General features: G+C 41.6%; 1 protein-coding gene across 1 annotated transcript in view; it reads right to left on the bottom strand.

The window, feature by feature from the left end:
• Positions 1 to 16,012, bottom strand: part of LOC126251876 (zinc carboxypeptidase-like) — a 129,391-nt gene that overhangs the window by 73,637 nt on the left and 39,742 nt on the right. Inside the window, exon 3 of the mRNA XM_049952566.1 lies at positions 8,686 to 8,822. Within this exon, the coding sequence (XP_049808523.1) occupies positions 8,686 to 8,822 (137 nt within the window). The remainder of the gene's footprint in view (positions 1 to 8,685; positions 8,823 to 16,012) is intronic.

The following is a 16,012-nucleotide window of genomic DNA, read 5'->3' as shown; positions in this document are numbered from 1 at the left end:
GAACGTATTTGGCTGCAGGAAGCAAAGAGGAGTGTTTGTCATTCAGGAATTTGGATGGATTCCTAAAAATGGGAGGAGCGGAACACAAATTCAATCCCTTTTATTCTCTATTTTCGTTCCGAAATTACGGCTACGGGCACGCAGCATCCATGCTACCCTCTTCAGTCGTTGATTAATACAATTAAAAAACTAAGTAATACACGATGATGTGGGGTTGCTAAGTTGACATGCTGTGAGAATACTGGTGCTGTGGTGCCTTGGTAACATTTTCAAGGTGTGGAATTTAGATGCGGATGAGATTCGAGTGAAAATGATTGGAGATCGAACGTGGGATGAGTACTGATGAAGGACTAGAGATGGGATGTAAACAGGAATCAACAGACGCAGGGAAACAGCAGGTTCGAGAATTCACTGGAAAAAGGAGCAGCCAGGTTAGGTTACAGTTGATAAAATGAACAGTTCTCAGAAATTATCCTGAGAAAGGACACAATTTCAAAGTACACGAGCCACAATATAAACTGAAAGTTTATGGCATACGAAACGCACCGATAATTTCGAAGTCCAAACCGCTTTTTCACTGCAATAGCAGCGAAACCGAAAAGTAAAGAGGCTCGCTGCTAGTGCTAAAAGCGAGCTTCTTTATTTTTCGACTTTTGTCGACATTGCGGTGAAAAAACGATTTGGACTTGCAGTTTTTATTGTGGCTCGAGTACTCCATTTCATCTTCAATACAGTCAAGTTTCTACCAATGAAATTTGAGACACATTTAGTGCTTTCAATATGTAAATTTAAACCGATTGCTTCTTTGGCCAGAAATGTATGTCAGTAGACACAAGTTCCGCAAACATGCAGTCACTATTCGGATGGTGGAAACTGAAATCAAAATACTGTTTATCGACTGTAACAAAGCTCATAAACGTTTAAGTGGTATATTGTAGAGCATTACCTGCATACTCATGGGTGCACCCTGTGTGAAAATTTTAGTGTAAGATTTCCTCACTCACCATATTCATCGAACTGAGAAATGCTCCAATCAGTGAAAACTTTCAAGCTTTTCTATTTATTTCAGCATAATTCTCTTACCAGGCACATCGAAGTTTTAAAGTGCTTCCTAAATACTGAACACGTGCAGAAATATTTAATCATCTTGTTCCTCTGCCATGTCATCATGACGTTTCACCACCATCTCTCAAAAAAAAAAAAAAAAAAAAAAAAAAAAAAAAAAAAAAAAAAAAAAACGACATGTGTTAAGATAAGAAATAATCCACAAGTGAATAACTTCGTTCAGCATTGTAATTCTTCCCCGCAGCCTCCCTGAGTTGTCGCGTGGACGATTGGAGTTCTATTTATTACTAGCTAGTTTGCATTTACTTCAATCCTATTAGTCCATACCCTCCTCCTTACTCTCCCTTTCCATCTCCTCTGCCTGCTGTCCTTCCATCTGCTTCTCCCCCTTCTTTATGTCCACCTCCTCCACCACCACTCTCTGTTCAGCTCTTCCTGTGCCACCGTCTATCCATCTGATACTTCCCCCCCCCCTCTCTGTCTCTCTCTCTGCCCACCTTCTCCTCCCCTCTCTGTCAATCTCCATTTGTCCCTTCTCTCTGTTCACCTAGTCCACCCCAATCTCTCCCCATCTCCTCCTGCCCCTCTGTCTATCTATCAACTGCTCGTTTCTATCTCTGTCCATCTGCTCCTCCCCTCCCTAGATCCATCTCTTTCGCTTTCCTTTCTATGTCCATTTCCTTTTCCCCTCTCTCCCCAGCCACCTCATCCGCTTTCCTTTCTCTGTCCATCCCCTCCTCTTCCTCTGTCTGTCTGTCTCCACTTTCCCCCATGTCTCCTGAACTATGAATCGTACAATGATATGCTGAAGAGCCAAAGAAACTGGTATACGTGGCTAATACTGCGTAGGGGCTCCGCGAGCACGCAGAAGTGCCGCAGCACGACGTGGCATGCACACGACTAATGTTTCAATTAGTGCTGGAGGAAATTCACACCATGAATCCTGCAGGGCTGTCCATAAATCCGTAACAGTACGAGTGGGTCGAGATCTCATCTGAACAGCACGTTGCACGGCATCCCAGATATGCTCCATAACGTTCATTTCTGGGGAGTTTGGTGAGCAGTCGAAGTGTTTAGACTCAGAAGAGTGTTCCTGGATCCACTCTGTAGCAATTCTGGACGTGTGGAGTATCGCATTGTTCTGCTGTAATTGCCTAAGTCCCTCGGAATGCACAATGGACATGAATGGATGCATGTGATCAGACAGGATGCTTATGTACGTGTCACCTGTCAGAATCGTATCTAGACGTATCACTCCAGCTGCACACGCCCAACACGATTTAAGTACCTCCACCAGTTTCAACAGTCCTCTGCTGACATGCAGGGGCCATGGATTCATGAGGTTGTCGCCACACTCGAACGCGTCCATCCGTTCGATAAAGTTTGAAACGAGACTCGTCCAACCAGGCAACATGTTTCCGGTTGTAATGACACATTCCGACGCAGAGACATACAATACCTTAAAGGCTGCGCCACAGATTAAATTGAGAGGCATGTAGAATATAATCTTTGTAATGTTCATATTGGATTCTCTTTTGTTTCATACTCCAAGGAGGAGTTAAGATACACTTTCGATTGTTACCTCGTAGGGGATGGACGTAATTTTTGATGTGTGCGGAAAGACAGCCATCTTGTTAGTATTTATGGTTTTTGCGACAAGCAGAGCAAGTCTTATTGTCTTGTGAATAAAAAATAGTGAGAAGTATCGAAGTTTTACGAGAGTTATTTAAAGCGACGTAGCATTTATTCCCTGGTTTCCACCGTCTTCGTGAAGTAAACCGATGCCGACTTAGCAAGATACACACGGTCAACAAAGAGAAGAACATCGATGGCGACCAATGAATTAGTATTGTGGCAGAAGGACTAATCCTGCGTCTAAGGTGAGAACTCTGATTAAATCAACAATGGCGTAGAATTCAAAAATGTAATTAATCGGAATTGTAAATTATATAACAGGCAAATTTCACGCAGCATTGAATTTGTCCGCATTCAAGCCGGTCTATACAGTCCGTAAAAAAGCCTTTCAAAAATTCCAAAGTTACAGTTCCATATCCATAATTTATTCCTCTTTTCAGAAAAAAAATCAATCAATTTAATTTTTTTTATTTATTTCGCCACACAGTCATCAACAGTCCAATGACGGTGTTGATGGGCCCAGGCGAGGCGTAAAGCATTGCGTCGTGCAGTCATGAAAGGTACACGAGTGGTGCTTCGGCTCAGAAAGCCCATATGGATGATGCTTCTTTGAATGGTTCGCATGCTGACACTTACTGATGGCCCAACGTTGAAATCTACTGTAATTTGCGGCAGGATTGCACTTCTGCCACGTTGAACAATTCTCTTCAGTCGGCGTTGATCCCGTTCTTGTAGGATATTTTCCGCCCACAGCGATGTAGGAGATTTGATGTTTTACAGGATTCTTGATATTAAAGGTACACTCGTGAAATGGTCGTACGGGAAAATCCCCACTTCATCGCTACATCAGAGATTCTGTGTCTTATCTCTCGTGCGCCGATTATAACACCACATTCAAACTCACTTAAATCTTGATAACCTGCCATTGTAGCAGCAGTAACCGGATCTAACAACTGCCCCAGACATCTGTTGTCTTGTATGGGCGTTACCGACCGCAGCGCCGTATTCTGCCTGTTTACATTTCTCTGTATTTGACCATGCATGCCTATACCAGTTTCTTTGGCCCTTCGGTGTATAATTCAGCAGGTATATTCAGCACCAAATTGGGATACTGTTTGCAAGATGTCTTGCGAATTGAGTTAGTAGAAAAGAAGCTGTAAATGTAAACCTCATGAAGTCGTATGTGATGCTACAGTTTTTCTGCATAACTAGCGAAAACGTAGTAAGCGATCATCTTTCTTTTCATTATTTTGTGGATATTTTCAGAAGGAAAAGTTTCATGTAAATGTTTGAAATTATGTGTAGAGTTTGTTACAAGTCACTAGGTGCTCTCGTTCTCAAGTACTGGTTGAATAAAATGTGGATATTCGTGCACCGTGGAAAACCCTTCTTTCTCACCCCTACCCTTTTGATACGTAGGTGGTTCTTACCACCACAGTGATTATTTCTTGAAACTAAGTGGTATGATTACCAAATTTGGCTGAAGTAGTTCCAGTGGTCTGAGAGGTCCTTTGGAAATATATACATTTTTATAGTATTTATGAATATTTTTTGTGATTCGATTTTCATAAAATATAACCTATTCGGTGCTCCTAGATTCACTGGAATTGCTAGTGAAAACTCCATAAAAATCCGTCTAGTAGTATTTGAGATTAGTGTGTTCAGACAGACAGAAAATAAAGCTGGAAGCATGATATTTTATATTGTGAACAACCGCAGCTAAATTTCAACATTTTGAATGAAATTATCCGCACTGGTTGCAGAATACCTTTTATTAAATGTCACGACCGGTTTCGCGTCAATTGAAGACGCATCCTCAGCTGATCTGTACAAATAATAAGAAAACGTCTTTTACAAACAATCCTTAACAATGACAATGGTGGAAAGAAGAGAGGGACACCGAAAGGTTGTATTATAGAGCTGTGCTTGAAGCGTAGTCACAAAGTTTCCTTTCAACAAGTCATCGCCGAAAGGTAATTGTCTTACAACCACTCCCCATCATTCAATCAAGCTATAAACAAATAACGCGCTGAAGGAGGTAGTTCATACTTAATATGAAGGGGAAACCTGTAAAAATAAAATCTGGATGAAAACTGAAGAGGCCAACCGAAGTTGTAGATAATAACGTACATAGACAATTTCAAAGAATAAACCCAGTAAACGAGAAGAGCCGTCTGAGTTATTGGCCGTTTTAGCGAACGACACGCTCCGGCTGTCGTCTGCGTTGTACTCTTTATCCGTCGTAGCAATACGGCGGAGGTCATTTAACTTTTAGTTCTGGACCTCCGTTTCTCTATAGTGTATTTTATAGACCTTCCTCCACATCCCTGTTTTAGCTGTTTTATCTTCCGTCGATTGAAATTCACATTTTTGACATGGGAGCCAGTGACCCTACTGTTTTTTCTCGCCTTAAAACAAAAGAAACAAAAAACAAACAAACCGCAACACAAGCAGGAAGGTGGTTGAGCGGCATCAGGCAAGGCACTACTGACCGCTCTGGAATGGGGAAAACGTTTATAGATGATGTCAGAGGCGACAGGAACAACACCGACGCTACAGCTGGCGTGATGGAGGGGCGGGGGGAGGAACATGTGCTGAAATACTTAAAAATATGAAAAAAAAGACTTGCCCTATTTATAAAAATATTGAAAGTGGACAAAGTGCAGCATATTAATAATCCTTGAGTCATAAAGTAAATTTCCTCTTTGACGAATATAGTTTATAAAAATACTGAAAGTGGATAGCTAAAATTTAAAACATTAATAAAGCCCGAGTGTTAGTGCAAATGCCCTCTTTGACAGCTACAGTGCCACGTTAGCGGACAAACGCAAAGGGTAATGTGGGAAGCTAAAGACTGTGATAATAAAATAGTGGGCTATACGAGTGCTGTATAGACAGCACAAAATAATTCCACTAACATGTAGTTTAACAAGCAATGCCTAACAGAGAAAATTATTCTAAATTATGTCAAGTGTTTCTTTCGCAAAAATAGTTGTGTTACAAGAAATGGTATGTATAATATTACGCTGTTTTGCTTTCGAAATGAAATACGTTATCTATATTCCAAAAAATATAGTGTAAATAAGTACCTATATCTAGCTCATTTGCATTTATCTAGCGTATTGGATGGACAGCAGTTTCAGTGCATTGAAGCTATTTTGATGTGTATCTGGACATTATTTGACCAAAAATCAGGATAAAAAGTTAAGAAAACTTCGTGACCTGAAACGGCGTAGTTTTTGCAATTCAGTAACATACTGTGATTTTATGTTTTTTTCCGAAAACATGTAACTTAACGAATATCGCCTTCGATAAGAAAGGGAAATAGTTATTTTATAAGAGCTTATCATACAATACCTCATAGAAATTACAGCAACAACAGTTCAGTCAGTTAATCTCCCTTACTCTTCCTGCTTTGGATGGAAAATTATTGACGATGGCCCAGCGCAATGAACTGGCTATAGGAGTAAACAAGATAGTTGAGAATAACTCTAGTAGTTAATGTATTCCTAGATACGCATCTTCTATAGGATCTACAGAGAACATTACCATAAACGGAATTAATAAAAAAAACTTCAGGATAAAAATAAGCTTGTAATACAGGTGGTAAAATCCAAACCAGCCGTGGTTGTATCTGAAGAGCAATAAATCACTAAAGTGCAACATTCCACTGAGGCGAATCACATTGAAAAAATTAGGTATAATCCAACCGCCAAATAGGTAGCACGTACTAAAAAACGATAAGGAACACTAAATCATCTCTTAGTCCCTATCTATTATTCCGGTGATCCACTGTGTCCCTAGACTTCGAAGTGTTGTACAGGTGCATAAAGAAGGTATGCTGATTGACCAATTGTTAACGCCAGGAATGGACCCGGTTTTCATCAAGAGAATTTATTGGCAGAATATTTGAATAGGAATTTTAAAATCCAGTGAATTTCAATATTTCGAACAGAGAGGGGCTGTTTAGTGAACTTCCTGACTTGTTAGTCCTAGAGGACACATCTCTAGTTTCCTTTGCCATATATAATACGTATTCAAGCATACCCGCAGACCAACCTCATCACATAATCAGCGAAAATCTCAGGAAGCATAGCGGAAGACCTTTTGAGGAGACTGACGAAGTTTCTCAGTTACTGAAAATGATTTTAGGTCCTGAAAAACTGGGTTTCACAATGGCCTCACCTGTGTCCTACTGCCTTGCCAAATTTTTTATGATTTTTTTCGAACACAATATGACGTCGAAATATAGCAAATTTCCTAGTCACATTCGAATGTGTTACTTTTTTGCGTGAGTTGAACAAACTACATGACAGGATCCAATTCACTATGAAACAAAGCAATTATGAGACCCTCGCATTTTCCGATATATCTGCCAAAACTGATGGCTGTTCGATTAGTTATGATATTTTTAGGAAGCTGATCGCCTGTGACGTCGTTATACACAAAACATCTAACCTCACATTACAATTCAAAAAGGCGGTATTCAGGCCTCTACTCCACAGACTACACAGTGTCCCACTGTCCCGTAAAGCTCATGATCAGCTTCATAGCATACGCAAATGGATATGACACTGGTTTTAGTAGTAAAATTAACAAAAGTATGTTACAGAAGTTTAATGAAAAGTTAAATACAGCTCTACGGTCGCAGGCTCGAATCCTGCCTCGGGCATGGATGTGTGTGATGTCCTTAGGTTAGTTAGGTTTAGGTAGTTCTAGGTTCTAGGGGACTGATAACCTCAGAAGTTAAGTCCCATAGTGCTCAGAGCAATTTGAACCCTTTTTTGACACAGGGGTCTTTTAGAAAATTTTGACTGCCTAAATAGACAGGCATCTCTCCTAACGCCCACTATTTTATTACCACAAGCGATTAGCTTTCCTGATTAGCCCTTGCCTTCGTTCACTAATATGGCGTTGTACTTGCGAAAGAAGGAATTTGTACTACCATTCGTGCTTTATTAATATTTTACATTTTAACTATCCACATTCAGTATATTAATAAATTGAGCTTGCCAAAGTGGAAATTTAGAGTATCGTACAGGTTTTATAAATATTTTACATTTTAATTGTCCACTTTCTATATTTGTTATTCATAGAACCTGGCCTTTTTACATATTTTTAAGTAGTTTAGCACACATACAGATCCCCACCCCCCTTTCATTCACGGCCTCTATAGTGTCAGTTTTGTTCCCGTCGCCCACGACGCCAGCAGTAAACATCCTCCCCATTGCATGGCCGTCAGTTCTGCCTTGTCTGCTGCCGTACAACCCCCTTCCTGCTTGTGACGCAGTAAGGCTCGTCTCGTTTACTGGATTCAGGCTTTGACGTTATCTCGATGCAATACTGGTTTACAGCTTGGCTTGACCCTTTGAGATTTCATTGAGATATAATTTTTATAGGTTCTGCTACCCCTCCGTTTTAAATAAGGACTACCGCTTTTGGGGTGCTATTAGTTTACAACATGACACGAATAATAGGGTGTGGCTCCAAGGTAATTATCTTTCAGCGATGACTTATTAGAAAGAATCTGTTAGCTACTCTTGGAGGACAGCTCTATAATATTACCTTTCAATATCACTTTTTTCCATAGAACATAGGTAAGAATTGTTTGTAAAAAAATTTTTCCTTATTATTGGAACAGAGCGCTTGGAGATACGTCTTCAGTTGACGTGAAACCGGTCGCGACTTTTAACAAAATGCCTCCTACAGCCAAAGCGGACCAGTTCATTAAAAAAGGAAGTTTCAGTAAAATTTTAAATCACGTAATCTTTTTTTTCCCCGTGATCTGATTCTGGTGATGTAAATCCTGTACGGTGCCACAAATTATGCTAAAACCCCTTGAATATTCGTTTAGTACTTCCGGAGATCAGCGTGTAGAAAGCCAAACAGAAAGGTAAGTCGGTTCTACAGATTTATTATTACTGCACGTTTAAAGAATTTTAACAACTGAGCGTTGGAAATGGCTCGTTTTACATTTAAACTTACTCCTGCACGTCGTAAATGAGGACAGACGCCTCGATAGAATTCGCTTGAAGCCATGTCATGAAGCTGTTTTGCATCTTTGGTGACACCATGACATCCGCTGCCACGTTGACGGCTCTGGCATCCTTCCAGAAGCGAATCTGGAAAAGAATTAAAAGTTTTTTGTCAGTATGATGTCTTAGTTTCTAAGGTGGAAGTTATCGTTAACGCAGAAGGGAACCAAATAATCATACACATTAACTCATTGCTATATTTAACATACATTATATTGTACTTCCAAATGAAAGTGAGATAAAACCATTGCCGTAGACAATAACTAACTGAAAGATTTCCTGCAATGTTGTGCACAAAGGCAAATAAACGTTTTTGTGCTAACATTGAAATGTACGAAAATTTCATTCACGTTAAACATCTTCATCACATCATTTATGAATATTTCCGATGTTAATGTGCTCCATAAATTTATTTATCTCAGGTGTTATTTTAGTGAATCAGCCAGAGATACACACGAATACACATAGGCGCACGCATGCATGCAAGAACATTCACCAGATAATGATTAATGCATTTACAGTGACTGTGTATTTTACTGTGTGATGTAAGAGAAAAGCATTTATTGTAATTTGCACTTAACTCTACTAGACTCAGGTCTAGACAAATAATCCTTCGAATTTTGTAGCCATATTAGTGTGAAATCCATAGAGACCTGTGAGTCACTTGCAGTATTGCAACAAACTGTAGACGATCTAATTTTCCTTTCTATCTTTCGTTAGAGAGTGCGTGAACTACTCACACCAGTGCATAAACGAAAATAGTAAATTGAGTGAATTAAAATGTTGTGGTGAGACTAGGAACTCAGTGGAAATAATGTGTAAAAACGATATTGATATACATCTTCATAACGGATTGCAATTTTTTGAGATATTGTGTGTATCTGTTGATGTACACTGATGTGAACAGAATGTGACATTGTGATCTTCCATTAATGATACTTGAAGCAGTTGATAAGGCGCAGCCATGCTCTTTGGATACTGTCATTCCTTCAAAGGATACACCAAATACATAAAATATGCTTGAACACTATTGTAATATAAATGAAATGCTGTAATTTATTTCGTCATAGCAAGTTATTAAAAGCAACTGGATTGAGTAGAGCACTTAGAGGAGCGGTTCCCAGTCTTTCTTAGGCCTTTATCCCTGAGTGCAATTGGATATTAGGTATTACCCCCGCCCCACTTGCCGTCTGTTGCCCCCCCCCCTCCACCACATTATCACCCCTCCCGCCCCACCACATTATAACCGACTTTAGCACTTAACTAAGCTGTAGTATGACAGACTTTCCTTGGAACACTCTTATTTTTAAGATGATGAAACGTGTGAAAGATGAATGATACTTAGCGCGCGTGTGTGTGAATGAGTGTGTGTGTGTGTGTGTGTGTGTGTGTGTGTGTGTGTGTGTGTGAGTGAGTGTGTGTGTGTGTGTGGGTGTGTGTGTGTGTGTGTTTTAGAAAGAATGATGATGTAGAAAAAACGTGAATTACTCCTCACCATTACGTCACTTGCGTGACTGCCGTAGTTACTGCTGTGTCGTTCTGTCAGTTAATTTATTTATCTGTTTCGAAGCGAGTAACGAAGCAATATCTGAATGACTGGATGTACTATCTACAACTTGAAGACATTTGTTACGTCTGTGTCTCACTTTTATCAGAAATGTACGGGAGAAAGCACAACATATTTGTGTAGTGGGTGGACTATGTGAGGAATCTGTAACCTCTACCGGATTAATGCCCCTAATTGAGAAAAAGTAATTATTGATAATTTATGTAAACAATGTTATCCCTCAGAAAATTTCATTTCACCCCTCAGGGGTTGATTAGCCCCAGGTTGAGAACTACTTAGATTCATGATTTGCGACCTTTTTTTTTATTTTGAGTACTTTGTTATCGGGACTGAGTTAGTGGCTTTCTAAATTCGTGTAGTTTGTCATGTGACAGCGCCACAGGAGTGGTCTGGTACTCATGTGTGGATCACCGCTCGATTCACGAGGGGGGAGGGGGCACTGGGTTGTAGGCTCACAGGTTTTACTGTCTCTCTCCCTCTCCCGCTCCCCCCTCTCCCACACAGAACTAGCTGTAACCATCACTTATAACAAAAGCAAATGCCTACGTTTTTAATAACTAAAATAATAATAAATAAAATTATTTTAATGCAATGTTGTCCAAAATTAAAGGAACAAACGGAAATTTTGTAGGCTGCCTGTATTTTGCCACGAAACAGTATCAACATGTGATAGTAAAGTATAAACTGTGTAAATAAAACAGAAAGTAAGCTGCAACGTGCATAGCGGTAGATAAAAATGTTTTTAGTTTTTCCATCTTAGCGACTTTGCACACACATTCCGGCAACTGATCGCTGTGCTCAGTATGGAGCGTGACCACCTGTGGCAGCAGTACAGGTCTGACAACGACGGGACATGCTGTGGATGATGTCATGAATTTCACAGTGAGGCAATAATGACCATTCTTCCTGCTGATCCGTTCGCAAGTCTTGGAGAGTGGTTGGTGGATGCTGACGTGATGCAATTCGTCTCCACAGTGCATTCCAGATATGCTCTGTGGGTTTCAAATCGGAAGAACGAGCAGGCCACGTCATGCGTGAAATATCTTCTGTTTCCAACAAAACATCAACCACACATGCGCTGTGGGGTCAAGTATTATTGTCCATCCGTACCAAGTCTGGGCCCACAGCACCTCGCAACAGCCGCACGTGAGGTCCCAAGATCTCGTCGCAGTACCTGACAGCAGTTAAACCTTACCGATTCACCAGTACAGTTTCACGAAGAACTGTTCGAGTGGTCAACATAATCCCTGCACACACCGTTAGGGATCCTCCTCGATATTGGTCTGTTTCCACAACGTTTGGGTCCAGAAATCGTGTTACACGTTCCCTCCAGATGCGAATCCGTTGAGAATCACTCTTCAGACCAATTCGGGACTCAACTGTGAGAAGAACATTGGCCCACTGTAGCAAGTTGACGACTCCACTCTGGACGTTCCCTTCTGAGAAGACGCACAGAGGTACACACACAGCAAGTCTCCGACAGTAAAAGCCACTCCGTCAAAGCCTTCTTTATTTCGTTTGCTTTGACACAACACGTCCAACGGCTGTTGCGAGGTCAGATGCCAGTTGCCGTACAGTACTAACGCGGTACCGTCGTGCCCTTACAGACAAATAACAGACCTCTCTTTCTGATGTCACACGTGGTCGGCCCTGCCCTGGTCTTTGAGATACAGTTTCGTTCTCCACAAACTGTTGTCACATCCGAGAAACAACAGAATGCTTCTCATTAAGCCATCGGGCCACATCAGTTTGCGACTGTCCTGCTTACATTCTTCCTACGGCTCTCCACTGTAGAGATTTTTGTGCCACACTGCAACGTCTGTGACAGTGTACACAGCGGTTGAGGATGTGGGACTACCCGACAAATGCTACCGGGTTTGGCTCAAATGGCTCTGAGCACTATGGGACTCAACTGCTGCGGTCATCAGTCCCCTAGAACTTAGAACTACTTAAACCTAACTAACCTAAGAACATCACACACACCCATGCCCGAGGCAGGATTCGAACCTGCGACCGTAGCAGCAGCGCGGCTCCTGACTGGAGCGCCTAGAACCGCACGGCTACTACCTGGTTTGATGGATGCCCTGACGCCATGGCTGGCGTGGTTGTCTGTTGACCGGAATGCCGTCTTCAGTGCAGAACACGATCCTATGGACATCTGTTCAAAAAAAAATGGTTCAAATGGCTCTGAGCACTATGGGACTTAACATCTGAGGTCATGAGTCCCCTAGAACTTAGAACTACGTAAACCTAACTAACATAAGGACATCACAGACATCCATGCCCGAGGCAGGATTCGAACCTGCGACCTTAGCTGGACATCTGTTGATACTGTGTATAATTATATGGTGAACTATGGCTGGGAGAGCGGGTTAATGACGAGAATGCTGTTGGCTTCAGAAATTCGGGAAGTCTGTCTTGCCTTACTGAACTTGCTGCATCTTAGAGGTTCTCGCTATGGATTCAGGAACTTTGTGGGATTTTCTGTTGAGACTAGGTACCACTAACCAGTGAATGTTTGCCTTCTAATGACTCTAATGTCCACTGTACGCCGCAAGCCCGGCCACGCAATCAACTGAAAAGCATCCTGTCAGACGCAGCTCTTAATTTGTGAAATTTCTTGCAAGATACCTTTGAGACTTTTTGTTTTTGTTTCACTACATTCTGCAAAAGCAGACAAATTTAGAAATTTATGTATGTAAAAATATAAGCAGTTTTACTCATATGCTTTAGCGATGCTCATGACCCCACGCCACCCTCTTTTGATTCGCGCCTATTTTATTTAAGTTCGTAAGCGCAAACGTTGTCAGTATAGAAACAGTAGCCACACTGAGCAGGTCGCGTATATAGGCACAGTTATAGCTTTTGTATTTTGTGAAGCTCATTATTTAGCTTCTCTGCTACAGATTATTTGAGAAGCCGTCCAAAGTACAGCATCTGTTTAATTCGTAAGAAATTGAACTGCAAGAGTTGAAACTACTTTATTAAACATTTTACTTAAACTGCTGAGCGAAATTGAATGCAAGTGAACCTACTTTCTCTTTACTTATTCTTATTATGTCAACACTGACCCACAATATTCTAGCGCAACGCAATCTGACAGCTCAAAAAGAGGATAACCTCACTTGAAATAACTAATTCAAAAGACTGGCCCTGACTAAAGAGAAATCCTAACAATAAGCACTTACCTCAGAAAAATCTTCATTACGCGAACTACTGCAATATGGCGAGCGTCAATACTGCCAGCTAAATAAAAGATTCTAACTACTAAAGCCACTAACTACTAATAGGCATGTGGTTGGCAAAGGAAATATTTTTTTACAAACCAAATAATGTATTCTTTTACCTTAATAATGTGACATCCACTTCAGACACAAACATAAATCGTCATTGACATCTAGTACAAAGGTGTATAATCATGAATAATATTCAGTCTCCAAGTCGAACATGTACAGATTGTTAGCCGACGCTAACACTTCACACCTCTACCCTCCATCAATGCTGACTTCTCACACCTAACATCCATCACTGCTGGCAGTTCACCTCCAACTGCCCAACAATACTTCCACCACTGCTGGCGACTAACTTCCAACTGCCCAACACTACTGGCGATTAACTTCCAGCAACGAGTCCAACCAGCCACAGAGTCTCTTACAAAGAAAGCGCAGTCAGAGATCCAATGCAAAGCGCTAAACAGTGCTGCCAGCACAGAAGCTGCCCACTTACAGAGTCTGAAGCTGGACAGGTGCTGGAAAGCTCAGAAGCGAGATAAGTTGGCTCCTCTCTGATCACAGATTCTCGCTGTGTTGGCTCCCGTCACATAGCTTGAGGCTTTCGCCAGCGAACGAGGTAATCCAGGAGACGTCCCAAGCCTATCCCTGTCGTTTCGCTGCTGTGATAGGTCGGTTCCTGCCGACATTGAGAATGACCCTTCACACTTTGTCGAGTGGAAGCTTTATTCAAATGTTGCAGGCAGCAGTGAAAGTTTTTCTGACGAATTGGTCCAACAGGATTCCCTATTTCTCTGACACACAAATTTAAGATTTTGGGTCTCGGGAAAATTATCCTGCCAAGTTTCGTAGGTCGCGTGTTAGCCTGCACGTTCGTTCCTTTCACGAAGAGGAGGAGATTAGTATTTAACTTCCCGTCGACAACGAGGTCAGTAGAGAAAGCTCGGATTAAGGAAGCAGCCGTGCCCTTTCGAAGGAAACATCGTGGCATTTGCCAAAAGCGATTTAGAGAAATCAAGGAAAACGTATATCAGGATGGTGGGACGAGTCCTTGAACCGTCGATCTCCCGAGTTGGAATTCAGCGAGCTACCACTGCGCTACTCCGCTCGGTCGGTCGTTCACAGAACGGTAGAATAATTGTATTGGCAGCTGCAGTGTTTGGTAAGCGATGCTGCGATTTAGAGCGGCCAAAGAACGGAACTCCCGTGAGGAATGTAAGCCGCGCACTACTGTTGTCATCGCAGAGCCGGTGCGACGCAGCACGCTATCTCACCATGCGGCACTATTACGGAATTACAGGAAAAAATATTCTCAGCCGACCCACATCCTCACCGTGACCTCGAGGTACGGAACTAAATGTCCTAAAGTACTCGAAGAGGTCTTTCGTGAAACCTATTCAGCGTTTGTTCGCTGTGTAGTAGCGATTTCAAAACGGAAATACTTATCGAAACAATGAATCGTGTTTGATCCCGAAATGTTTAATTTATTTTATCAATGTCACGTACAAATTTGTAGCCTCAGCAGTTTCCACACCGAGACACTAGTCAAGCATCCGGAGGGACGATGCATCAAACCCGCTTCTGGACATCGTGATTCAGGTTTTTAGTGATTTCAGGCAATTGTCGGGATGGTTCCTGTGAAAGGGCACCGCCGATTTCCTGCCCCATCCTTCACTAATCCGAGCTTGCGCTCCGTCTCTAATAACGTCGTTGTCGACGGGCTTTAAACACTAACCTCCTCCTCCTCCGCCAATTTTCGTGCTGGCTCGAAATGGTTCAAATGGCTCTGAGCACTATGGGACTTAACATATCAGGTCATCAGTCCCCTAGAACTTAGCACTACTTAAACCTAACTAATCTAGGGACATCACAGGCATCCATGTCCGAGGCAGGATTCGAACCTGGCACCGTAGCGGTCGCGCGGTTACAGACTGAAGCGCCTAGAACCGCCCGGCCACACCGGCCGGCCAATTTTGATGCTTTGTAAGTCATTCCACGGTGATGACAAGAGTGACATGTTTAATGTTCATGGCTATATGGCGTTCTGGTTTGCGCTATTTACAAGACTCCGATTCTTTTTAGTTAAGCAAGAGCCCATGAGAAATATTATAATAGGTAACTTCAAGTCTACAGGGGCCATCTTGGAATCGTTATTAACAGTTTTCAGTAGTCTACAAGATGAAACGAAATTAAAGTTATTTTAGTCCACAGAGCCAGATTACCGTATTATCTAATGTGGCAGTCTGTTATAACAATCAATGAGTCAGGATATGAACTATGAGCAAAATGCGACAGCTGTGGGGAGCTGTATACAGATTCCATGACGCGCTCACTTAAGTGAACCTTTTCCTGTTACTTTTGTTTTTCTGTGTCTTAAACGGCCTGAAAATTAAAAAGCTCATTCATCAGGTGTTTTTTGCTTTTACTGACACAGCACCACATCAATTGTATTGTAATTGTTATGAGTTTATGATACTTTT

The sequence above is a fragment of the Schistocerca nitens genome, chromosome 4, assembly GCF_023898315.1.
Source record: "Schistocerca nitens isolate TAMUIC-IGC-003100 chromosome 4, iqSchNite1.1, whole genome shotgun sequence".
In the NCBI taxonomy this organism is placed as follows: domain Eukaryota; kingdom Metazoa; phylum Arthropoda; class Insecta; order Orthoptera; family Acrididae; genus Schistocerca; species Schistocerca nitens.
The sequence above is the reverse complement of the archived record's forward strand: the minus strand, read 5'-3'. Positions and strand labels throughout refer to the sequence as shown.